At 50.2% G+C, this 23,573-nt stretch overlaps 5 protein-coding genes across 5 annotated transcripts; 2 read left to right on the top strand and 3 right to left on the bottom strand.

Moving 5' to 3' along the window:
- Window positions 1-122: 122 nt before the first annotated feature.
- On the bottom strand, window positions 123-1,556 carry PG985_005549 (uncharacterized protein; the record flags this gene model as incomplete). The annotated part of the gene is made up of 4 exons (XM_066825318.1): window positions 123-671; window positions 728-858; window positions 1,016-1,198; window positions 1,433-1,556. The coding sequence occupies 4 exons, from the start codon at window positions 1,554-1,556 to the stop codon at window positions 123-125; spliced, it is 987 nt and encodes a 328-aa protein (XP_066688478.1).
- Window positions 1,557-3,787: 2,231 nt separating this feature from the next.
- PG985_005548 (uncharacterized protein) lies at window positions 3,788-4,374 on the bottom strand (the record flags this gene model as incomplete). The annotated part of the gene is made up of 2 exons (XM_066825317.1): window positions 3,788-4,027; window positions 4,135-4,374. 2 exons carry the CDS (start codon window positions 4,372-4,374, stop codon window positions 3,788-3,790), a joined length of 480 nt encoding a protein of 159 aa, XP_066688477.1.
- A 1,837-nt stretch (window positions 4,375-6,211) lies between these two features.
- Window positions 6,212-7,104, bottom strand: PG985_005547 (uncharacterized protein; the record flags this gene model as incomplete). The annotated part of the gene is made up of 5 exons (XM_066825316.1): window positions 6,212-6,247; window positions 6,298-6,381; window positions 6,431-6,848; window positions 6,902-6,950; window positions 7,005-7,104. The coding sequence occupies 5 exons, from the start codon at window positions 7,102-7,104 to the stop codon at window positions 6,212-6,214; spliced, it is 687 nt and encodes a 228-aa protein (XP_066688476.1).
- A 7,495-nt stretch (window positions 7,105-14,599) lies between these two features.
- PG985_005546 (uncharacterized protein) lies at window positions 14,600-14,846 on the top strand (the record flags this gene model as incomplete). Its single annotated transcript, XM_066825315.1, has 2 exons — window positions 14,600-14,689; window positions 14,742-14,846. The coding sequence occupies 2 exons, from the start codon at window positions 14,600-14,602 to the stop codon at window positions 14,844-14,846; spliced, it is 195 nt and encodes a 64-aa protein (XP_066688475.1).
- Window positions 14,847-20,526: 5,680 nt separating this feature from the next.
- PG985_005545 (acetyl-CoA synthetase-like protein) lies at window positions 20,527-22,100 on the top strand (the record flags this gene model as incomplete). The annotated part of the gene is made up of 5 exons (XM_066825314.1): window positions 20,527-20,590; window positions 20,638-20,941; window positions 21,075-21,328; window positions 21,593-21,869; window positions 21,917-22,100. 5 exons carry the CDS (start codon window positions 20,527-20,529, stop codon window positions 22,098-22,100), a joined length of 1,083 nt encoding a protein of 360 aa, XP_066688474.1.
- Window positions 22,101-23,573: the final 1,473 nt, after the last annotated feature.

Raw genomic sequence — 23,573 nt, 5'->3', positions numbered from 1 at the left:
GCGGGTGAGATCGCCAAGATTGGTAATCGGCCGAGTAATAGGGGCGGCTCGGATATGGCGCGTGCCATAAGAAGAGAGGTCGCCAATTACTGGATAACATTCGAACATTGAATAGGTTCTGTCTATGACTTCGCCCCGCCAAAAACGTCTTGCCGGAGGTTTGTAATATCCACTACCGGCGGAGATAAGTCATTTCTGATGACACCCTCGAAGAGACCTTCATAGGGCTTGGATACGCTTAGCTCGCCAGCGTCAGATTTTCGTGGATGACCCCTCTTTTTGGGCTCGTCATCAGTGCTGGAGGAAGCCACGGGTATGGTAGTGTTGTCCTTCCTGCCAACGTTCATGTGCTCGGCGTTATTCTCGACATCGGCAAGCTTGATAGTCTTTTGGTCTTCTGGCTTTACGTCAATTGGATGCTGGGTTGTTTGGGCAGCACCAGACTCGCTCAGACTGAGAGGTCGCTTGGATCCCTCACCATCCACGTCCTCTTCCTTGACGGGCTTTGATCTGTGAGACTTGTCGGTGCCGAGGCGTTGATAGGTAGCCATCAGGGCTTCGCGAAGGAGACAGTCGTCGTGTAGCCAGCTTGAGCAGCCGTCGCTGTTGCAACCAATCAACGTTTTGTCGGGGTTCTCGGGCTTATTGCAACGGCATCGAGGTTCCACAGACTGTAGTCAAGGTGGTTAGCGGGGTGTTCGTTGCAAGCTTGCGGTTTCGAACTTACCAATAGTTCCATGGTTCGCACATCTATGGCTTGTCGCCAGTACAAAGCCGACTGAATCTCTTCCTCATTCTGCTCGTCCCATTGGTTAACTGTAGCCAAAGCAGTAACGCTGACAAGGTTGATGACGTCCACTATAGGCTTGGTTAGATAGCTGCTGAGTACCACACTACTCATGAAAACGTACTGTGGTTGGAAGCTATCAGCTCGTTACGCCCATGATACGGCTGCCTCCCTTGGACATATTTCTTCCCATCCTGGGTGCCAGAGGGCAGCTCATCGGGCCAATACATCCAGTAAACTCTGGCATATACGTGATGCTCATCGCTGGCACGGATCTCGAGAATCCGGGCAACCCAATCATCGTCCGATCGCTTCCTCGGTTGTATCGCTTGTCAGGGTTCTTCTGTCGCTGAATCGCCGAGCTGTTGGCGACAAAGATGAAGCTTTCGCTGTAGTACTTGATCCCGTTCACTATGATAAATAACCGCGTTAGTATAGAGCCCCTCAAGAGATGCGCAGAGAGTCGACAGGTACACATACAAACAAAGCTGTTATATCTCGTCATGTCGACCCATTCCTGGTTTGGCGTGACAAGGAAGTGCCGGTCCATTGTGTTGTTGGGATCCTTGAACTTGCCCGTGGGCGCAAAGAGCGAAACCTGCAGAGGAGTCTTTTGCGGCGGCTGAGGGGTTTTATCTTCTCAACCCAGGCGACTCCTCTTCTTCTGCTTCTTGTCCTTGTCGCCCGGAGTCGGGTGGGCGACCTTGAACGGGCATTCTGCCCAGCCCTCGTCCTGCTCGGCCTTTGGCCGCTTGCGTGCGCTCGCCATGATTTATGAGGTACTCTGACCGACGGGCGCGTCCGAAGAAGAAAAAAAGATGATGAGTCGGCGGAGAGTAGTCGATTAGACAAGGCAGCTTCTGGCCAGGTCAAAAGACTGGCGCGTTGTGCGAGGTTGAAGCGCAGGTGGAATGATGCCCTGGGTAAGAGAAACAGTTTGTCGAAAACCCAGCCCCTTGAGCGCGTGTACGCGGTGGTGATGCGATGACAGGACTGCGACAAGCAATCCTCAATCCAACAGTGTGATAAAACAGAACTTGAATTGAACAGGCGAAAGAAAGACAAAGCAAATGAAATGCCCCGGGATAGAATAAGTGTTTGATGGATTTGGGGGTTTGGTTGCCCGCGCCAGTGGAGAGATGACGAGGGTGTCGGGGGATTGGCGGAGACCAACAGCTTCATTGCAGAGCCCGGTTGAGAGTAGCAGCAGGAGCGTCGAATGCGATGATGAATGTCGTGATGCGATGGAGATGGTATGCCAATCTCTCTCAATGGCCGAGGTCATCTGCCTGATACAGTCAGTAGAGTACAGGTCGATCAATTGGATGCCGTCGTATCGGTCGGGTCGGTCTTCGCGATCGCGTATTGATGATAATGATGATGATTGTTAATTTATCGTCCGACCCGAGGCCTTAGGCCTTATGCAGACGTTGTTACTATGCTAGCTTGATACAGTGCTATGGCGCGAGAGGTACGGTGCTGGGCACCGTGCTTCCAGTTTGATAGCCCCAATCCCGATTTCCGGCGTCCTTATCCATTGGGGTCTCCAATCCGACTCGATCTTTATCGCTTTGTCGCTTGCTGTGTGTGAAATGAGTGTATGGCTCGTGATAATCTAAAGCGCTGGTATGCGAAAATCCACCTTGGGATGTCCTTACTGCCCCCTGGGTCTAGTAGCCTGGTGTGAAAAGCTTTCCTTGCCTCGAACGGCAGCGAGTGAGAGAGTCGTCCACCACGAGCGAGTAAGCCGACGGCGCCTCGTTCGAAAGAGAGGCTGTATGTAGTTAATGGAGCGTGTCGTGTGTATTCGTGCTGACTCTTATTTTGTTCCATCATTAACGTGTCGGGAGATTCCTCGGCGGGCTCTCCCGCTGGCCCGGTGCCGTTCGGTAAGAAGGTCGATACGTGGTGCGTCGTGTGCGGCGACGCGTGCTGTGCGTGGTGATATTCTTTTTCTTTCGTCGGAACGGTCGTCGATGTCGAGAGAGAGTATCGGGTGTTGTGAGGGGATCGCCGTAGCCCGAACGGAGGAGACTTCCCCAAGGTCCTTCCGTCAGGAGCCGTCGCGCGCTGTACCAAATCGTTGACGGCAAACGTAAGGAATGAACCCTTCGACCATTGCCTGCTCCTATCCGTCCGAGAACGTTTCTAGATCACACCGTGAAGAGGTGGCAGGTTGGATTTTCGTGGTCCAAGCTACCCCGCCGAACCCGCTCTCGTTTTACGGTGTCTCGATCTCTTTTCCCACTGTCCCGGCTGCCCCTGTCGGCTGCCGGCTGCCTTCGACGGCCGCCATCTGCCGGTTGCGCCACGGGAGCGCCTGCCGCTAGCAGCTGCCAGCTGCTGAAGAGCCTCAAGGAAAGTGGCGTAGAAGACTGGAAGAGACTTCGTGGTAACTGTATTGAGCAGACGCCTACAAGCCGCTTCCCTGAGGACCCTTGTCTTGGAAGAGACAGGGTTCCTGAAGGCAGAGGATGTGTGATTGGCGCTCTAGGGCGATCTGGAATAGGGATTGCAGGCTGTGGCAGCCTCTATTCAGGTTGTGCTGTACCAGCGATATAGCTTCTAGCATAGCACGTCTCCTTGTCGAAGGCCGTGTGACCAGGTTGATTGCAGTTAGCGCATTTTGCAGGCGTGTGTGTGCAAGGGACCTTGCTGTTGCACTCCTTGCAGCTGTGCTCCTTGGTCGGATGTTTCTTAGCACAGTAGCTGCATATGTACCGTCTTCTACAGAGCACGGGGTCGTGGCCCAGCTTTAAACGCTGTGTGCATATCTGAAAGCGGTGCCCAAGAGGCAATGATCCTCTCCTATATAGGCAGGATGGAAAGCGAGTGATGCGTAGTAGAAGTAGACATCATCAAGTCGCTAGTAGCTTAGTCAAAGTTTAAGCTGGGACTGACCGTGCCGAGAACCGACCGTTGGCGTATATCAATACGAACAAGTCGCTATGGGGCCTGACACTGGTGACTATCGTATTTAACGGCTTGTATGAGTTTCGTCTACTCCACGATGCTATCCCGTCGCTTTGGGCTTCGGCCCCGACCGGACTTCCTGCGAATCCCTACTCTTCTTCTCTCCGTGTATAATCGTCCACTCCGCGTTCGGAGCTTCAGCTTCCACTCCTTGAGTAGCTCCGCCATGTCCACCAGATTGCTATCAGGCTCGAAGGTCGGCTCCCACTGGAACCTATAGTGAGTCGCACCGTCCAAAACCTCTTCTCCGATAATAGTACCCAGCCACTGATACAACGTTGCAGCACCACATGGCTTTCCAAGACAGAATCACGGTTGGGAGCAACCAAATTGTCCATCTCGTCCCGCCACGTTTGAAGCAGCGTTGTGCTTACTTCCGTTTCAGGCACAAGAGTGGGTTTCCAGCTGATCAAATAGTACGTCTTCTCGCCGACGACTTCCTCGTCCAGGATTTCCTGAGACTCCCATCCCTCGGGAAGCCGGAAGTTGGTTTCCCGTGTCTTTGATATAGTTGAGCTAGTATATTGGGAGCATAACGGGTTATGTCTTCCTGTGGGTGTGGACATTGGCAAGTTCTGTGAACGGCGTGCCATGGAGGATTGCATCGAGCCCATGTGGGACTTGTGCGCTACGATGAGTTAATATATTCTCATAGAGTAGGTGTGGAGGGAATAGCTGAGATGTAGATATCTACAGGCGATTGCTTATGTGGTCTGGGTGTACCACACTCAATGGACTAAGGATTTATGGCGCACTGCATGACGGGCAATAAGATATAATATCCATGTAATGACAACAAAATGACATCTGATATGGTGCAGATAGGCAGATATGGACAGTTTATTCATCGGCCTGGCCCTTGCTCAGCTCATTGAAAACTCCAGAACTAGCTTAGTACGGCTCTTCCGTCGCGGTCGTGGGATCAGGCCCTGATAACCTTCTGACGCAACACAATTCAAGGCGTATACCTTCTTCCGGCTTGCGCTCAAATCGTTTCTGAGACACCCCAGTTCTGTTACAGAACGGCTCCATTAATTACTCTTGATTGGGCCAAATTTGGCACGCTATGTGCGCACTTAGGCTTGAGTTGATAAAGCCCCCTATTTCAAGGTAGTAGGGATGCGAGCTATACTGGCATCTTGCATCCGCTATCAATATTGTACACGCCTGACCTAACTGTGCGGATACTTGGACAACCTGTCACTCTCCTTGCCACTTTCTATCTTCCTTCTGGCTAAGCTACTCACGCAATGGGTACTTTGCACGTCCTCATAGTTTCGACGGCATTTTCCCTGATCTTCATCATAGGGGGTATCAACATCGCCGCATATTCGTACTTTGCATGGTTCACGAATGTACCCCTTCGCTCTTTCTTTGAGAGTCACAACATGCCCACTGATGCCGGGCATACCCGGCTAGTGGTGACACTCTGCTGTATGGGCGCAATTCTTTCTGGCTTGCAGGTTTTGGCATCCTACGGCGTGCTCTATGTCCACACGGAAAGAAATAGCGGCACCCTTGCCTATATTGTCGTAGTATGCTTGCTTATAGAGGCTGTCTATTCCGTCTCCATCGTCATCTTGGCCGGCTTCACGGCAAAGTACTGCTGGGATTGGTGGCATTGGCTTGCTGGTAGCGGGGAGGATTACCTTGCGAGGAACTGTGAGGCATTCGCAGTTCTACTCATCGTACAACTGTGTTTCTTCGTTCTTTATTACATCTTTGTTCGGAAGGACCGCGAAACTCGCCGATAATAACGGACCTCGGCAATTTGCGAGGATGGTTGTATAAAGCAGGTCTTTCCCTGAGAGATAGGACAGTCGGTAGGGTACGAGGAGACAAGACCTTAAATTTCCATCAAATAAACGGGCGGGTCGGCTATATACGCTGTATTTATTTATTGTTATCGGCCGGTACGAATTTTTCTGGGGTAGTTTTTCTGTGACTCAGTTGAATCGCTATCTGAAGCTGAGTTTCGGTTACGGCAGAAAAGGGGGCCGGTGGGTAAACTACACAACCTGGTAGTGATTATCCATTGGACCGATTTGTTGTCGGATATCCTACGTGCTGGAACAAAACACGTATATAATTAGGTAGACATTCTCACGATAGTCAAGGGAAATCTTTCTCTCTTTAGAGATTCTTCTTGTAAATAAAGATAATAGACGTTAGAGTGTAGCACTCAGTCTGGACCTTTATAGCTACTCCCCTAACACCCCTGTAATTGTTATGCTAACAAGACAGCGTAAAGCCACAAAGCACTATACAAAGCTTCCTTCTACGCCTTCCATTCGAGTTTAACGCCAAACTCTCACTAATAATGACCGGTATGCGAAAAGAAGAGCTTGATTCCCCCGTCTTACGAGAAATTGCGTGGAATCTTTCTTGCTGAAGACCCTATCAACATTGTATAGGTAGAGGGCCTGGATTCGTGTAGTTTGTAGGTACCGGCTACCACAAGTTCACATGGATACCAGGGTCATTCTCCTGCAAGCACGTTAGATATCATGATATACTACAGGTTTTCTTCTGCTTACTGAATAGGCACCAGGAAGATGGACTCCAGTGAACTCCCTCGTGCCCGTCCCAGACACGGAAAGTTGAGCACATGCCTGGAAGAACTGCGCTGTGTAAGCAAAGGCCACCGCAACATAGAGACAAAGACCTTACTTGTGCGCCGCCAATATTATAGGCGCCATGTAGACCGAGGTGCTCCACTCGAAGCAAGTATTCACCAGCAACGATACACTGGGGGATTCGCACAGACAGTTCGGCTCGTCCCTCCGACGGCCACGTCAGCTGTGAGGGGCCAAAGCTTGGCTGTTCCTGAGCAATCTTGAACCAGACATCTCCGTCGCCGTCGAACGTCTTTGCCGTATGCGCTTTGGGAGCTTTGGCCATGTAGAATGCCACTGGGCCGGGGTGTTGGATGCTTGGGCTGACCCGAAACCCCACTGTCTCTCCAGGTATGACCTGACGAATTCCGGTGCTATAAGGGGAACTCCCTAGTTCATCGCATCGGACCTGTGCTGGGGAGGCATTCATGACCGGGCTTTGGCTCTCGTAGTTCGAGGTTTGACGGACATAGCTGTCTACAAATGAGTCTTTCGTTGCAGGGGCACGCATAGCAAAGGGACTCACGCCCAGTCTTCCGTCACTTCGCCATCATGTATCAGGTTAGGGAATATGTCTTCCATCCATGTCAGTCATCCATCGCCTGGCAGCCGTGCTCTCGATTACTTACAGTGGGTGTGTACCAGGCCAAGCAAATGCGCAATCAGAATAACGTGCTTCATTCTGCTCTCTTCCTTGTTGAATCCACGGTAGTCTTTGGGCTTCCACATAGTGTACAGGCAGTATGTCTAATATGTACATAAGCTAGTATGGCAATGTTTTGAGCGCAGATCCAACTGTAGAAGACAGCGACCGGCTTTCTTAGCAATCCTATCTGGGTCAGTAGCGAAGCTAGGGCCAGTTCCTGATTTGGGGCGGAAGCGTGCCTGGGCCAGTCCATATGCTGAGAGGAATAACATGATTTACGTCCACTTATTCACAGAAAGAAGACATAGAGTCACACACGCCAGTAACGAATTACATAGTACACAGGGATTTCATTCCATATATTTTTACGCTGGTCCTGTTGTGAATGATCCAAATATGCTGAGAGTGACTTCCCGAGCCAACTAGATATGCTCACTTTATGGACATATTGTTGTCAAGTGCACTATAGTATGTATTTGGTGGGCTTATTGCCAATGAGTCATAGGTATGAGCAATAATTGCAGTTGGATCCTGCTTAGGAGCTTTGCTGCAGAGAATCTATAGGTCTCGTACCTGATCTGACCTCCAGTGTTTGGCTCTGGATCATCTCAGTGCAGACTAGTGTCTGGAAATACAATTACGGGGTCCCTTATCACTTTCTGCCACTATGTTCCATTTACATGGTCCAGTGTAACGGCTAGGATGCAAAGGTGAAGAGGCTAAAGGGGCCGATGACCCAGGAATTTCAGTCTGGCCGTATTGGTCCGATATATAGGGCCAGTATAGTACTGTAGTATCTCCACTACTGTATACTGTAATAGAACTGCAGAAGACTACTGCCACTCTGCCTTCTTCCAGATATACATGGTATTTAATACCGAGCTTCACTCCACTTGTCCCAAAATTCCCTTGACGTCAATCTTTTTTTATCTGTTAAAACCGTCATAAGTCCTCCACGGAAATGTCAAGTCAGAGCGAACCAACTACCAGTGAATCGGAGGCGGAAGCTGTCGACATAGGTAAATGAAACCGAAACGCCCCAGCGCTTTCTATTAGCTGATTGATGTAGAACCAGCAGCCATTGCACCAGTGATGTGCTAGACAACCCAGGCAGCCTCAAGGACTTTGTGGTTTCTGACACGGCCCCCAACGACAGTTTCGCTATCTCGGAGCAGTCTAGTCCTTCGTTCGGTAACGAGGATCGGTCTAGCACATCGAGGTTCCCCGCTGAGGAGCGATCATTCCCCGACGTTGGACATCTCTACAGGCTACTTGCGAACCTTCATGACGCGTTTGGCCTGCTTCAAAAGTCCGTGGTGATGTTGGAAGAATTAGTGATACAACAGACAGCTTCGCGTAGTTGAAGTAATGTTACACATATCATCCCGTATTGATCTAATATTTCCCATTTATTAACCTCCCTCAATGCCTAACTCATTGTTTCATAAGCGTGCCCGATTGGCGCAGCGATGCTTTTCCTCAAACCCGCGAGCTGAGAATGTTCCATGCAGCGAGCACCATCTTTACTGTTGGCTTGCTGGAAATGTAGAGTGGGCAGGCCGCGTGACGTCGACGTGGCCCAGAATATCGTTTTGCTCAGGACACGAAGTCTCAGCGCACTGCTCCGAGAGCCTTTCTTCACTGCTTCCTGCGTGGCCTAAGGCAGAGGCAGAGACGTCTCTGCCGATGCTAATACCACATCCCTACATGGTCACTCGTCCTCAAAGAAAGACATAGCTTGGTGATGGCAAACACTTACGGTATTCTTGCGCAGGCGACAAGAACATCAACCACGATCGTCACCAGGTTACGAAACGTTTTCGCCAGGGCAGATCATATGCGCATCTGCCAGGGTGGGCGACGCTTGTGTCAGCTATCCAGGTCAGTGAGATTTCGGGTGTGCGCTTGTGTCGCGTCTTATCTTGACAGTAGAGACTTGGTACTGAGTCAACCTATCTGCCATCAGTCTAGGAAGGCCGAAAAGGAGCTGGCTATTTAAAACCTTGATGCCCCCGTGTCGATGTATCTTCAACGCTTCCTCCTTCATTACACTTATTCTTCATAGACCACTGCGCAACTATCACACTATTCTTTTCTTCCTCGAGAAAGTGCGCACCTGCCACTGTTATCAACTTATATCATAGAACATGTCACCAAAAACTATCAGCACTAGCAACGATTCCGCTCAGGACAACCATCCCAAACTACTCCTAAGTACCCCCGGTCTCTATGTTCGCGTCCCTCGAGACCAGCAATGGATTCTCAAAAGCATTGCCAAACCGAGCCTTGTGAAAAACAACATAATCCAGTTCACCGCTACATGTCACGACGCCAGTATACGGCACGACATGGTCACGAGCAGGATGTTGCGGTACCGAAGTTTCGGCAACGAACGTAGGGTGTCGGCTATGGCGGCTAGCTCTCCCGTGTACGGGTTCTGCTCTGTTCTTTCACCGAGTGTAATGGCGCAGGCCAAGTGCAGGCAGTCCCCTCGAATTGATTTCCATATTTCGATGGCTGCTCCAAAGCCCACTAGCCCGTTCCTGACTGAGCTGCTCACTGCAATGCGCACCGCCCAGTCTGTGCGCTCGACGCTAGATTCCGCTTCCGACTCATCCGCGATCGTCCTTATCCGGCTCTCCCACGGGGCTAGTGCAAACGGTTCGATGGTTTCCAGCCGCACCACTCCTTCTCTCCCATGCGAGGGCGTCGTCGATGATGGCTTCTATCCCTTCGCGATTGCTCTGCGCTGTTTGGCCTGTGACCCAAGCTGTAAAGTCGTCTACAAAGGCGATCGCGCCCCCGTAGCAGTCGATTCGCCGCTGTACCAGATCTGCATTAAAGAAGAGGAACATAATCGGAGACAGAGGAGACCCTTGGGGCAAGCCCGCCTACGGTAGGTTACGACTTTCGGACGTGTGTCCGTTCACCTGAATCGTCGCCGTACGACCTGAGCAGAAAGCGCGGATCCAACGGAGCAACTGATCTGGTATTCCTCGCGCTTTCATCCTTTGGAGAAGCCTAACGTCGAATACCCCATTGTACGCCCCTTTGACATCGAAGCTTACCAGGCTGAGAACCTTGTGACCTCGCCAAGCAGCGTAGACTTGTTCTTGCAGGAGCATAAGCGCTTGTTCTGTTGGAAGGAGCCCGAACGTCTCGACTAGATGGGAGATTCTTTCCGCAATGACGGACTCCATCACCTTTCCGAGTGTTGACAGTAGCGAGATCGGCCTCCAAGCTTTCGCTATAGCGTAGTCTTCTTTGCCGGGCTTTCGGAGAGGGATGATTTTCGCGTGGCGCCATTGGGTTGGTAGCTCCCCTTCCTCCAACGACGTACGGATGTAATACGGGTCAGGCTGAGATAGCTACCCCCCTCACCATTCCTGCGTCACCTCGGAGTTCGAATCATCCCGCAGCGTATTCTCTTTTTGCTGCATCCGTCCCGAGCTCGAAGATTCTCGCGCGCTGTTTTCGGTCCTGGTTTCCACAGTTGCTTACCCTTGGCTTCTCGAGCCGACAATCACACGATGCAAGACTCACCGTCGGTGAAGGGATGATCTCGGCTTCCTCCGTATTGTTGAGCATGATAATTTATGCTAAGTTTAGCTGCGATGGTAGATGTAGAAGGGGAACTCCACCTATTAGGCACCGCCGGCACGTCATGGCTTCGTAAGACAGCGTTGAGGATCGACCCCGTACGTGTACCGCATCACCAACACTGTCACATTCTACGAGCGAAGGGGCTGCGGAGTTTGTCTCGTCAGCGCTTCCCTCATCAACGCTTCTTTCGACAAGGGTTTTCTCAACCAGGATGCCTTTACCCTCGCGACATGTGAGACTCGCCGGCGGCGGACCGGACATACATGTTCATTGCTTGCACGTTTATACCAGGTACATAAAAGTTAGCCGTTTTAGTCGTCGACAGAGGAAGAAGGATGGGAAACGTATCAGTCATGGGGGTAGTAAAGATACTCGTGACAATTACCATGCATTTAGTTACACCTAGATTCTACTAGTCACAGAAGTGTACATGAACGGGCGCTACCAACAAACAAGTCCCAAGCCATATCGATTAGTGGACGCAGCAGTAGCGGCCAAGGATGCTTCGAAAATGATGCCAAACACACTGATCCTGGTTGTCGGCGAAGGGGTCATCAACCTTTTTAGCGCATATTTGCTGCTCTACAAGAGCCGCCGTACGCCCCCGCCGAAGTATTCTCACGGCATCATAAAATGCCGCCTCGACGTTTATACCATACTTTGCCGAAGTCTCGACAAATCCGCAGCCCAGTTATATATTTTACCCTTTTAAAGATCTCATTTAATTAAATAAAAGAGATATTTAATAAAGATAAATTATGTATTATTCTTATGATATTAAATGTATTTTATTTAATTATATAAGTAATTAATTCTAGAACATAATTCTAAATATTCATATAATTAGAATTCAATGAATAAATATATGTATATGTGGATCGTTTAAAGGATATTTTTTAATAATGTATAATATATAATTAAGTTACATGATTTGACATTATTCTATATATTATTTTTAAATAATATATAACGTTTTATAAGATTTTTTAAAAAAATTCCCTTATAAAAATAATAGAATTAATATAATCTTGTATTTTTTTTAAATTATAAATCTATACAGGTCTTAATCATTTAAGCCTAAAATAAAGCTATATTAATTAAAAACGTTAATTTTCAAAAACCGTGTTTTCCACTTTAATTCCAACTGCTCATTTAGGTGATCTGATCATTCAGCCGGTCAGCACCAACTTTAGTTGGTGAGCCCTGGCGAAATCTGAAAGTTGGTGCGTGCACGAGTACCTGTTCTTACGTAGTTAGCGCCTGTCTGGTGGAACCACCGACAGCCTCATGCCCCAGGCCCCAGGCTCTAGCACCGTAGCTTCCGGGTTTTTGTCCCGCTTGAAACCATTAACTCACCCAGTTGCCAATTCCATCCCACCTTCACGACCCATTTCAATTAGGCGGCATCTTAAAAACCAGCACTAGGGTGAGCCAATGCCTCATTTTTAACCACAACATCAATTCATGCATCATGGCTGAACAAATGAATTCAAACTAGCTGGAAGAGCGAGAAGAAGAGGAGAGAGGACGATAGTAGAAGCGACGACGCACCGAGAAAGAATAGTGACGAGCCGATACCCTCGAAGGACAGACACGGCTAACAACATTGAACGAAAGCATCGCCAGTTGCTATGCTTCCGCATTCTCTAGTTTTGCTATCGAACCAGACCCGCAGCTGACATCGAGGGGTTCCATAACCAATCCGCGACAAATGGTGTCCGGAAAACCTGAGGCCATAGCCCGACTTCTTCGAGCAGCAAAGAACTATCTGCACACTTTACGATTTTCCCACTAAGAGCCATGTTTTCGATAACTGAAACTTTCTGGCCGGCCTGGAAACAGGATCTCGCAACGGCTGATTGCGGACAAGAAGACCTTCGGATATTTTCTATATAATGGCGTGGAGGATCCGGTCAGGGCCACCTGGAGCTGATAATTGTGGGACCGGTCGACAGAGTCTATCAAGTAGTAAATGGTATCATCTTTCAGAACTATCCTCACTTATAAACTATGGATTGGACGGCGAAGTTGGCATCGGCAAGTCGCGCGTTATCGGGGCCTGGTCTGGTTGATGAGCGTTCGGCACAAGGGTTCCTCTCAGGGCCAGTGGCATGATCAGCGGCAAATACCAGGCTCGAGGGCAATCACGAGGCCGCGAGGAAGTTATCGAGGCAAGATAAGCTGCGGTGGAAGGACTAGGTGATGCTGGGTATGGGCGATGCTATGTATGAAGGCGCAACAGATCAGGAACGCACTCAGCAACACAATAATAAGAAGTTGACTTCGTTCGGACTGTTGTACCAAAAGCAGTAAGAAGATCCATTGAGGCAGGAAGATCCCGGGGGCCGAAAAAGACCCACAGGGACAGGAAAACATTCTATAGGGTCGAGAAGAAGATACACGGGGCAGGAAAAGGTTCCGCAGGGCAGGGAAGGAATCCGCAGGGCAGGAAAGGGATCCGCAGGGCAGGAAAAGGTTAGGGACATGTACTAATTCCAAAGCTAGGTAACTAATGCTAATTGAAGACGTACAAACAAACCAACCCCTTCGAGCCCGCAGTCCTGTTGCTATAACTGTTGAACACCTCAACCCGTTCCTGATAGCGTCAGTTGCATCATACTTCGTTGCAACTCCAAGACATCGAACGCCATCCCTGACCGAACCATTGCTTCCCCTTTGCCTGCTACAAGCGCCGCGGCGCGGACCAATTGTGCTGGGTACGAGTGCATCAGTTTCCTCGCTACAAGTTGGAGAGTTCCCTTAAATATAGCCTTATTCCCACTAGAACCCAATTAGTAACAATCATGCACCTCTTCACTTATTCGCCGCTTACATTAACTTTTCTGCTTGATTAGAGTGTATAAGGAGTAGGGTAGGAGAGGTGCCTGCCAGGGCTTGCCAACGTCTTGCTTTGCGTGCACGCCTATGGAGTAGCTCACGAACTTCGTTGTAACCAGCACCGTTTTGCTGTGCCCTTATATAAAGGTCCATAGCGACGCTAGAATTTCCATAGCCACTCTTTGTATAGATGCGACCGTCTTGTCGATCGGCTCTGATGACCGCGTTTAAAGAGTCTAACAATCGGGCTAGCAGTATGTACGCTAATCTTACGATAGGGGTTGGCGCCTTTGTTGTAATGATTCTATCCAAAGCGCGGAACGCCGCAAAAATTGCGACGCTGGGACCTGTAATAGTGCGCGGCAAAGTTGTCTTGTGTAATAAAAAGGCCCAGCAACGTATAATCATTTTCTGATTCTTAGCGAAAAGTACCTCCACATCCGGTCGAACGAGAGATGAAACAAGCCGGAAAATCCGAACCGATTTGGTATGTCGCTGTCCCGGACGTGGCCGGGCCATCTGCGACGCCGATGGGTGGGAAGCATCGGCCATCGCGTCACCGCCGGAGTGCATTCATTCCGCAGCCTGCTAAGCCATGTACACTAGCCTGGGCGGGGGAAGACTTTATACGGCCAGCCTTATTTTTAAAGATTAACACATCACTGAATCGTACCATCTTTAAAGATTGATTCCAAGCCTGGAACTAGCAGCTGGTCTTGATTCTAGGATTTCGGTTTGTTACTTTTAACCAGATGTGCAAAGCGGAAAATAATGGAACAGCCGCTAGCGCCATACTTACCTGATGTTTCGCCCGAGAACGATTGCAATAACGCATCCCTTCCACGTCTGACGCCCCTGGCGTCCACGTCCGCCGCATGTCCTGTACCATGGCGAAGCTGCTTCGTACGCGCCACCAAAGCAAGATGGTGGACTTTTGTCTCTTTGTCAAGCCGCGCACGACGAGCCCTTGCAGATCGAAGAACTCAGGGCGCGCACCGAATACATCAATCACATCGACTACGACGCCCTGCGGAGGCGACCCCAGGCGAGGGCTACACGGAAGCACAGCTGCAGCTCAGCGTATGGCAAGCGGCGCAATGGCATCTCCCCGGGGAACAAATCGCCTAGGACACGACCATGATCCCATTCCTTCCTGCTCTGATCTATCAAGGTCGCGAGTGGTCTTTTGCTGCTACGACGCGGTCTGGCGAGAACGGTGGCACAACGGTAAGCCGGCTCTTGCGGACTGGGTCCGCGACAACTACTGGCCTTGGTACAGACGTGCGATGCCATCGTAGGGTTCTGGGTCGCGTCCGTCTCGGCGGTCTTGGATAATAGGGAGTATCTGATCTTGTATCTAGCATTTTACGTAGGCCACGAATAAATGCAGCTGATGATCTCACGACGAGACGGAGCAGCATCTCGCTGCGCGCCCGAGTGTGATTGCGATTGCGACGGTGCAAAGTACGTCGATAAGAAAAGAGCAGGCTGGCTCGGCAGACTAAGAGTACATCGTGCTGAGCTACAGGTACAAAGGGATGCCGAGAGCCCGGGCGCCTAGCGGCGCCGGATGGGACCCACCGGGAGCGAAAGAATTGCCGTAATTAGCAGGTCGCCGACAGGAGAATAGAGAATACTCGCAGGTGGCGATACGGCTGCAGCTGGCTGGCACCCTACTATGGCATCGGCGCCTACGTGCGTTCGCCTTGCATGGATCTTTCTTGTTTCCGGGTTGCACTCGTTACACCACCACTGCAAGTAGATCTGGTATTGCCGCGACTCGAATTCTGAATCTACTGGCTGCATTATTAGCAATTACTACTGTAACGAAACCAGAGTTCTCTCCACTCTTTTAGAGTGTCCATTTTGCGTCAACTTTGCAAGGGCGTAGGGTGACGCCATGTACCCTTCCATGCTGACAAGTAGAGAGCCAATTAGAGCTTTGTTTTTCCCACCCCTTGTGCATTTAAAACTTCATGGATAATTAGCTGGCTGCTTGGGCCGCAGAGGTCTTTACAGGAATATTCTTCCTTCGAACCCGAATGCGAATTCCAGTGAACTGCCATTCTTTGTACGATTACCAGAAGTTTAATCACGTCTTGTCAGCATTAACATTGAAGTGATGGTCTTAAGACCTTTTAACACAATTGTTTAATCATATAAATACATATAACTAGTTCATAATATTTATTGGCATTTTTGAAAACGATGCAGAATCGATAACCAGATCCTAGCGTGGCCATTGTAAAGGAAGGGATGGTCCCGTACTAGATTTCGCTTGGGCTCACTAACGTAGATCAAACATCTTACTCTACATACAACCTTTTCGCGACCCTGTGCGACTGTTAATCTCCTACCGTTGATCGAGACAGCGTGGACCTATGTCAGAGTATATTTGGACATTTTCCATAGTTCAGCAGTCTAGACAAAAGTGAACATGTTAGTCTACAAGCTGCTCTAAAAACTAGGCCTAGCGTTACAGAGTTGTTGGTTATTTTCCAATTTACGCAAATCAGTAAGCCGTTTGGAACTTTCAAATTAAACGATATTTTAATTCCTCAATCTAAACCATGTAGAATAGTAAGTTATAAATCTTCCGTAACAGCTTCGTAGTTCATAGCCAGGCACTATACAACAGTACCACAAAGTAGTGCATACATGGATTTCGACGGCGACGTTATCATGGCCGAGAGCAGTGCAATCCCCGAGTCACAAGATCCCCCACAATCGCACCAGGTTGCCAAACCATCATGGGCGCAGCCCCTTACTAACTCGCCTTGCATCGCCCAGCTGGCTTCTTTTCTTATTAGGGGCGATGCGCAAGCATTCTTTTTTGGCCATTGCGAAGAGATATTTCAATGCTGGGTTGACTTGCGGCACAATACGACCTTTCCACCTTACACAGTTTGTACGGACGGCGCAATTACCTCGGCATTCCATGTTTTAGACAACATCATCGGTACAGAGCAAAAGACATTGGCTTCAAGATTAGCCTATGTACTATTACCTAAACTGCTCAATTCCTTAAAGCCCATTATTCGCAGTGACCGGAAACACGGCCGTATTCATATTGCGGATGACCGCACAAATACAAGCATCGCAAGGGAGCTATACTCCCGTGCACTGCAAGATGACTTGGACCCTGCAACGGTACAAAGGATCTTGACGACAAGGAAATATAAAGCAAAACGCTGGACGGCTCTTGCAGGCATGTCTCCTGTCCTGCTCTTAGCCCACTCAGAGGAGGCTGAAAGAATAATGTAAGCAGGCAAGTCTTATCGTATGTCCATCCGCTCATAATAATTTAGTGAAAACAAGGCTATTGGCCTTGAAATCCTGGAATCGCTAGCTGTAGAAGTTGCCGCGTTATATCCAGCGGAGATCATCCGCACGGCGATTATTTTGACAGGTGTGAGTGATTTAATGGCGCGGCCAGGGATGGGGTATAACATTCGTTCATACCAGCAGGTTATGGCCGAACTACGACAAAGACGGCTTGCTTAGGAATCCTAGTTTGCATGGACTATTGAACTCAGGCGTCTCTTACATATCAACCCTTCTCCTGTGAGCCACGGTGAGCCACGTGACACGAGATACACCTCATAATTTCATCTTAGCCGTTGGAATTTACGCTAGGCAGTGGCCTCGGTATGTGCCTTGTTATTGCAGTACCAGTATGTCTTGCTTCCTTGGGAAGTTATCACACATATCCGCTGTCTTATGGTAACTCCTTAATCTTCGTACTTTGTCTCAGCGGAGCCATTCGGTAGAAGAATCCGGTAGCAAAATGAAGTCCCATTCTCCTCGGACTTTCTCTAGTCGATTATTTATTGTCACCAGGAAATAATGTCTCGGATCCAGCCCGCCCTGTTGAACAGAAAAGTTGCCAACAGTCAAGGGATCTGTAGCCTCATCGTCTTCATCTCCGTCGTAGTATGGTAGCATGTCTTCATTGTCACCGCAAAGCGAAGCATCATTGTCGTTTGCGCCTGGGTAGAAATACGTATCGGAGAAAGAAATCGCTGTCCAATAAGAACCATTGTAGCCAGTCACCACACAGGATAACTGTGCTTCGTATAGGTAACCGGCTGGTGTATGCTGTCCATTGTCGATGTCGGGTCCCGTCGAACGTGCTAAGAAAGACATGTCCTGAGTCTTGCTGAGAGGCCTGCCATCCAATGTTCTTCGTGGATATTCACAGTTGCTTCCAGTATCAAGGCTTCGCCAAATAAGATAAGGCAGGTGGAACTCCATGACGAAAGTTTTGCTTACGGGCTCGCCTGGCTGTGGTTTATCTTTCAACAAATGCTTTCACTCAGTTATGAAACGAGGTAGCTCACCGAAATTCGGAAATTAATGAGCCCGTCTGCTTCAATGTACCGTTTAATAAACCCTTTTAGTACCGATGCTTGGTTCCAGGGCAACCTCAAAGAGGAGTTGGATATCGACTGTGTGTCCAAGATCGAAGACCAAACACTTACAGGAAGCTGCCCTAAGACAAAACCCGTGTACTCATACCCTTGACTGTGTGCTCTATTCTCACTAGTGTCAACGTAATGTATTTTCATGGGTCCTATTTAGGGAACTTTGCGATAGCTCAGGCACGTTGATCCGACTGTTCGTCCAGGGGGGGTGGGGGGCAAAGCTAGGGTATGTGGTATTCTCGGGCACAGCGTCTGACCGGTTGCATCTTTGAGGAAAAGGATTCAATGCAGGCCCTAGCCCTTGCTCAGGTTGGCCACCATTATAGGGGCCGTTTCGTGAGCTGATCCCGTCGGAGAGCCTCTTTGATTGGTCTCCAGCGAGCGACAAGGGAAACGGTGCGACGATCTCCAGTCTCCCGCTGATCTCGTCACCATCGGGGAAGCCTTCCTCCTCGACCTCTCGAGCCAAGCGGCTTCCTTCGTGAGGAGCAAGTGGTGAAACAATCCCCAGGTTGATTTGGCCGCCATCACAGGGGGTATCGGTAAAGCAGACTTCGTTGGGCCGGGATTTGAGTCAGCTAAGAGCGACGTTGCATTATCAATAACCATTATAGATGAAACTTTCTCATCCTTGTTCCAATATGAAGATCGAGGTACACTCACCCACCGTGTTGCAAGCTGGGGTGGCCATGAAGCAGCCATTGGCTGTTAGCGACGCACAATACGACTTCCTTCACGCCGTGCTCATGGATCACCCAGGCGAGGTTGTCGCGGACATGTGAATCTGTCACATTCCCCAATGCCGGCCGTGCTTGCTTCCTCAATCTCACTATCTCTTGTCCTGGGCGGTACAGAATCCGCCTCGATGCATATACGGCAGGATACGGACAGGCCATGCGCAAAATATGCGTGGTGAGTCGCGAGCTCACGGTTTAAGAGAACCCAGTGGATAATGACCAACCGAGTAAGTCATGTCTTGTGCCGGAATAAATTACACGTTAAGTCGCTCAGCTTCTCAGGAACAACAGGTCTTATACAGAGTAGAGAAGCTGGAACAAACCAGCTTGGTTGCATCAGCCGGGATGGGAAAATAATGCATAGGGCCATGTAGCTTCTAACCACCATAGTGCTTTTCTACAGGTCTCTTGCACCTCTATTGCTATCTTCCATCATTTGAAGCATTCGGAAAAATGCGCTGCGTCTGCAATATATGCCACGCAGAACCTCTTTGTCGATTCTCGAGTGCAAATACTGCAAAATCCAAGCCTGTCAAGCTGTGTTCATCATATAGCCATTGGAAAGGCTGGCACGCTCTGGAAGAGTCGAGCCAGGCGCGTATCGAGAGTGAGCCAGTAGAATGGATTCCGATTGTCATTCTGTGCAGGTGCCCTTTAAAAATGAAGAGAAGGTGGATGACGTTTTCCTACACGCCCTGGACGACTTGGAAAACAAGGAAATGTTGTTCCCCCGTCTTTTTGCGGTTGCGTGTAATATGATCCTCCGCTGTCCCCTCTCTGTAGTTCTTAGCCCATAATACCCCCGTCTGGGGCTGTTCCTTTCTGTCATTGGAATCCTTACGTGCCTCGGGACGCGACCCGGGTACTTGCCGTGAGCCCACCGATTCCCCGGTCGTGCATGCCCCACACAGCCCCCTCTCGGATCTGGCAGGGCGAGTGTGTCGATGCACCCCACGCTACATTCCGAGGGCGGAGTATCGCACTAGCGCCGATTCTCAACGTCTTTCATTGGCGAATCAACCCGGGAGACGATCGCGATGTTCGACCGCTTCCGGGAGAGCTGGGCCGCGCCCCTTGGTTCTGTTCTCCTGGATGAAATAGCCCAGCGCTTGCTGCCTCGCTACTTATACAGGCCGACCACAGTCCAGACAACCACAGCCTCTTCCCCCAATGGGCGCACGCCTCTTTACTTCATTGAAAGCACCAGCTACACATGCATGGCTTTATCTCAGACCGAGTGGTACTACGCACACAGTTGCTTGCATGTGTATGCATAGGCGGAAAAAGCGCGGCGAAGCTGTATGAGAGGCCCGCATGGAAATCGTATCATGACCAGTTTGTGCATTCTGGCTGCTGAACACAATGGGAATACAGTGGTTTGGTAGTTGACATATGATACAAGAAATTCCCTGCAGAGGTTGGTGCCGTTGGGTCGGTCCTTTGTGATACGCAGCTGCGAATGTATGCTTCATTTTGGCCATTCACATCCTGGATTCGTCATACTGTGCCGTACCGTTGCCTGAATTTGCATTCTCTGGCCTTCGCTTCACAGCAAAAGAGGCGGCCAGCTACATCTTGTGACACTTGGCTGGGATTGCTACCTGAAGCATTGGTTGAAGCCACTATGGCTTTTGGAGGCGTCGCACCAGGGCAAGCAAACAACGCCCCCAATGCCACCGCCGCTATTTTGTTTCCCACTCCTTGCCTGCCTTTCGGGGAAGGGATGACTGGCAAGTTTGCAAGGGTTAGCCGATGCTTGACGAGATTACTGCGTGCGAGCAGCCAAGCATAAAAGCCAACTTCACGCCCTTGCCAGGTCTGATTTTTTTTAACTCACGGTCGACAGACCGAGTGCTCCAGAAAACCCATCACCAGCCATTATCCATACCTACCACGCACGAACATGAACATGGCCCCTCCGCCAAGTATGGAAGAGGTGGACGCGGAATGGCAATACGAGCTTCAAGGTGCGTCGCCCACAGAACGAGGTGGTACTGTAGCTTACATCTCCTAGACCATAACCTACTTTATCAGCTCCCTCCGCGTCCAGAACTGCCTGTGTGCCTGTATGGTGGATATCTCGATCAGCAACTTGTCCGACCAGAGATGCGCTACGCCTCAATGGTCGGGTTTATCCAGGTCCATTGTGATCGTGGGTTCTACATTAATTCAATCCCTTGGTATGGCTGGGCGCCTACAGAGTTTTGTATGGTGGGGTTCGACTTTATACCACGCAATGTGGCAGTACTGTCGGGGCAGGGCCTTTACGTGGGTACGGCGGCGTATCTGCTGCACGATCCGGTGCACCTCTTCGTGGCGTATGATCATCATGTACTGTACTTGTAGCAAGCAATATGAAGAGCGAAACCGCATTTGGTTAGTTTAGAATTGAACTTGCTATCCATGGGAGACTACAATGGACTTTTGCTGTGTTGACTGCTCCGTGAAAAGCAAGCCGCTTCAAGAGGTCGCTTTACGGACATTTGTTTCCGACCCCTCATTCGTCCCTGCTCCCAGAATAAGGCGTGGTCTAGGTCACTTGGCCAAGTCTCCATGCGGGTCAGCTTTTAAGGCTGAACCCAGCGAGAACTCCCCCACTACATATGCTAGACCAGCTATGTCGCAGCTGGCCATAATCCCGCCAGTTCTTTGCAGATGCCCTACCAGCTCCAGAACAAGGGTCGCATATGAAACCTTCCGACCTGGTACGTGATTCTTCAAGATCATTTGTCTGTGAGTCGGGTTTGTTCATCCAAGCAGAAGGTGCGGCATTAGACAATGCGATCTCGTTCTTCCGATCGTATCTTCTGTGTGAACTGACAGCTAGCATGTAAACCTATGTACGGTATCCTTGCCATCTTTCACACTTCAGAGAATGGCGTGCCTTTCGGAGGTCGGCCTAGCCCGGAGTAGGACAGCGTATGGATGCCGGCTCATACCATATGTAATCGATGAGATTGCCAGTACAGATCCATTACGAGAGTGCTTCCAGATGCCAAAGACACCCAGCACCGGCTTGACATGGACCATTTCCATCTTTGAAAGATTCGCCAACGCTATCAATCGATGCAGCCACAAGGTCATTAACAAGTTTGGAGAGCCTGCTGGCGGCTTTCCTGCGATCTGCTACGTGGGCCCCAACGACGCATGCTATCTTGTAAGCCAATCGACGAAGTCCCTTAGTCTGATTGCAGCGCTCACTATCCACAAGTCTTCATGGTGGTGGCCATCAATACGGGCTACAAGGTCAGTGCACATGCAATCATGTCCCAAGGCCACGCTGATCTCGGCAGGCTCTCTTCGTGTCCCCTCGAAACTCGGAAGCAGGACAGCTCCGTCTGCTTGAGGAGACAGAATGTCGCCATCTCGTCTTTGCACCATCTCATGCCCGCAAAATCCAACCATGCGTTGGTCACAGTGCATACTAGCGGCAGCACAGATTTTCTCAAACCCATTACCGTCCGACAGGGCATGTGAGCCATAGCCGAAACCGCCCACAGGATCCCGGATTGGCAGGGCATGCAATTCTTCATCCGGGAGTGGGCGAGCGTGACCAGCAGAACCTTGAACCCAAGTAAACACCCATCCCATTTCGGACCATAACTCCCCTCGCAGCGCCCCCCTTTAAGATCGCCGTTGCCTTCGTCTTGTGACCTTCCCATCTCGGGTTCGCCGACGGTTGGCGCATTTTGCCTGTTTGACCCCTTACTTCCCCGTCCATCACTAACTTCCCTGATGCTCCTTCTTGGGCTCTTCAAGCGCAGTCCCCATCTCCGGAAACGCTGGCATCCAATAGCCAAGCTGTTTGCAAGACAGGCTAATCGCGCGAAGGCGAAGTCTACTGGGCTGCAATACAGCGCTCTGTCAGGCTTATGCCCGCAAGATCCCAAGTGGCACGATTTCCCAGTTAAATTGGTGTTACCAAGCCAATGAGCTGTCTCATCTTGCGTCTAGCCCTCGCTGAGCGACTCAGCTTCGCAGGGTCTCAGTTCGGAGAAGGCGTATCCGGTCGTAAATACCCCAGCGAGGATACGCGAGGCAGGCCCATAGCAACATGCCGTCAGCCGCCTGGACGTAGAGAGCCAACCTTACCTCTGCTCTGGAGGCCAACGCGCCAAGCTAGGCTACCAGTCGTAAACTAGCAAGTCCGGCTCAAGACAGACAACATGGTCGTTAACGTAGTAGCACACATCGACGTCGAACGAAGCAACAGCCTTCTGCAAATCTGAAGATTGCAGAACAGTATTGGCCCTAGTCGAAGCCTGGCCATTGCTTTCGAGTTACTTAGCAGAATGCTGAAGTGGTGTCATGCGAAAGAGTCTGGTGTTGAAAGTGAAAAGCGAACGATGTATGAAAAGCAACCAGAGAAACATTGCAGCCGTCTGCAGGCGAGCTATGCCAGCTGCGGAGATCGGAGGCATGGTTTTGGGATCATAGAGCGTACACCTTGGAACTGTAGCAATTACATCCCCTGTCGTTCAGTACAACGCTCGTAAGGGGACCACTTGCCAAGAGGATGTTTCGCCTCGTGGGTCTCAGCACATATCCGAAGTCATTATGTTCTACGGAATTCGGGGCCACTAAGCCAACAAGTCGCAGCCCACCGTCCTCTACCTCCTCTGAATAACTCAGCTCATCAGCCCCGGCTTGGAGATGCACCTCATCCAGGCAGGTGTAACACCGACGCGTCGTTGACCATTACTTGGATTTCCAGTTCTGCCTGTTGGGATTGAATAGATCCAAGGTTGCATCCACTGCCAACGAAGAAGCAGGTACGACCCATGCCCTGGTGCCCCCTTATTAAGTGGTCGGCTTGTACAATCCAGGATGGTCGTCGGCATGGCGGCACATATAACCGGTTCAGGGTCAATCGAGTTGTGCGATTTGCGCCAATGACGTCCCAAGAGCCTCCATCCCATCCACCATCACTGGCAAGTGCCGCCACTTGAA

This window comes from Apiospora marii (genome assembly GCF_038362585.1).
Source record: "Apiospora marii strain CBS 49790 chromosome Unknown utg000003l_segment0_segment0, whole genome shotgun sequence".
NCBI classification, from domain to species: domain Eukaryota; kingdom Fungi; phylum Ascomycota; class Sordariomycetes; order Amphisphaeriales; family Apiosporaceae; genus Apiospora; species Apiospora marii.
The sequence above is the reverse complement of the archived record's forward strand: the minus strand, read 5'-3'. Positions and strand labels throughout refer to the sequence as shown.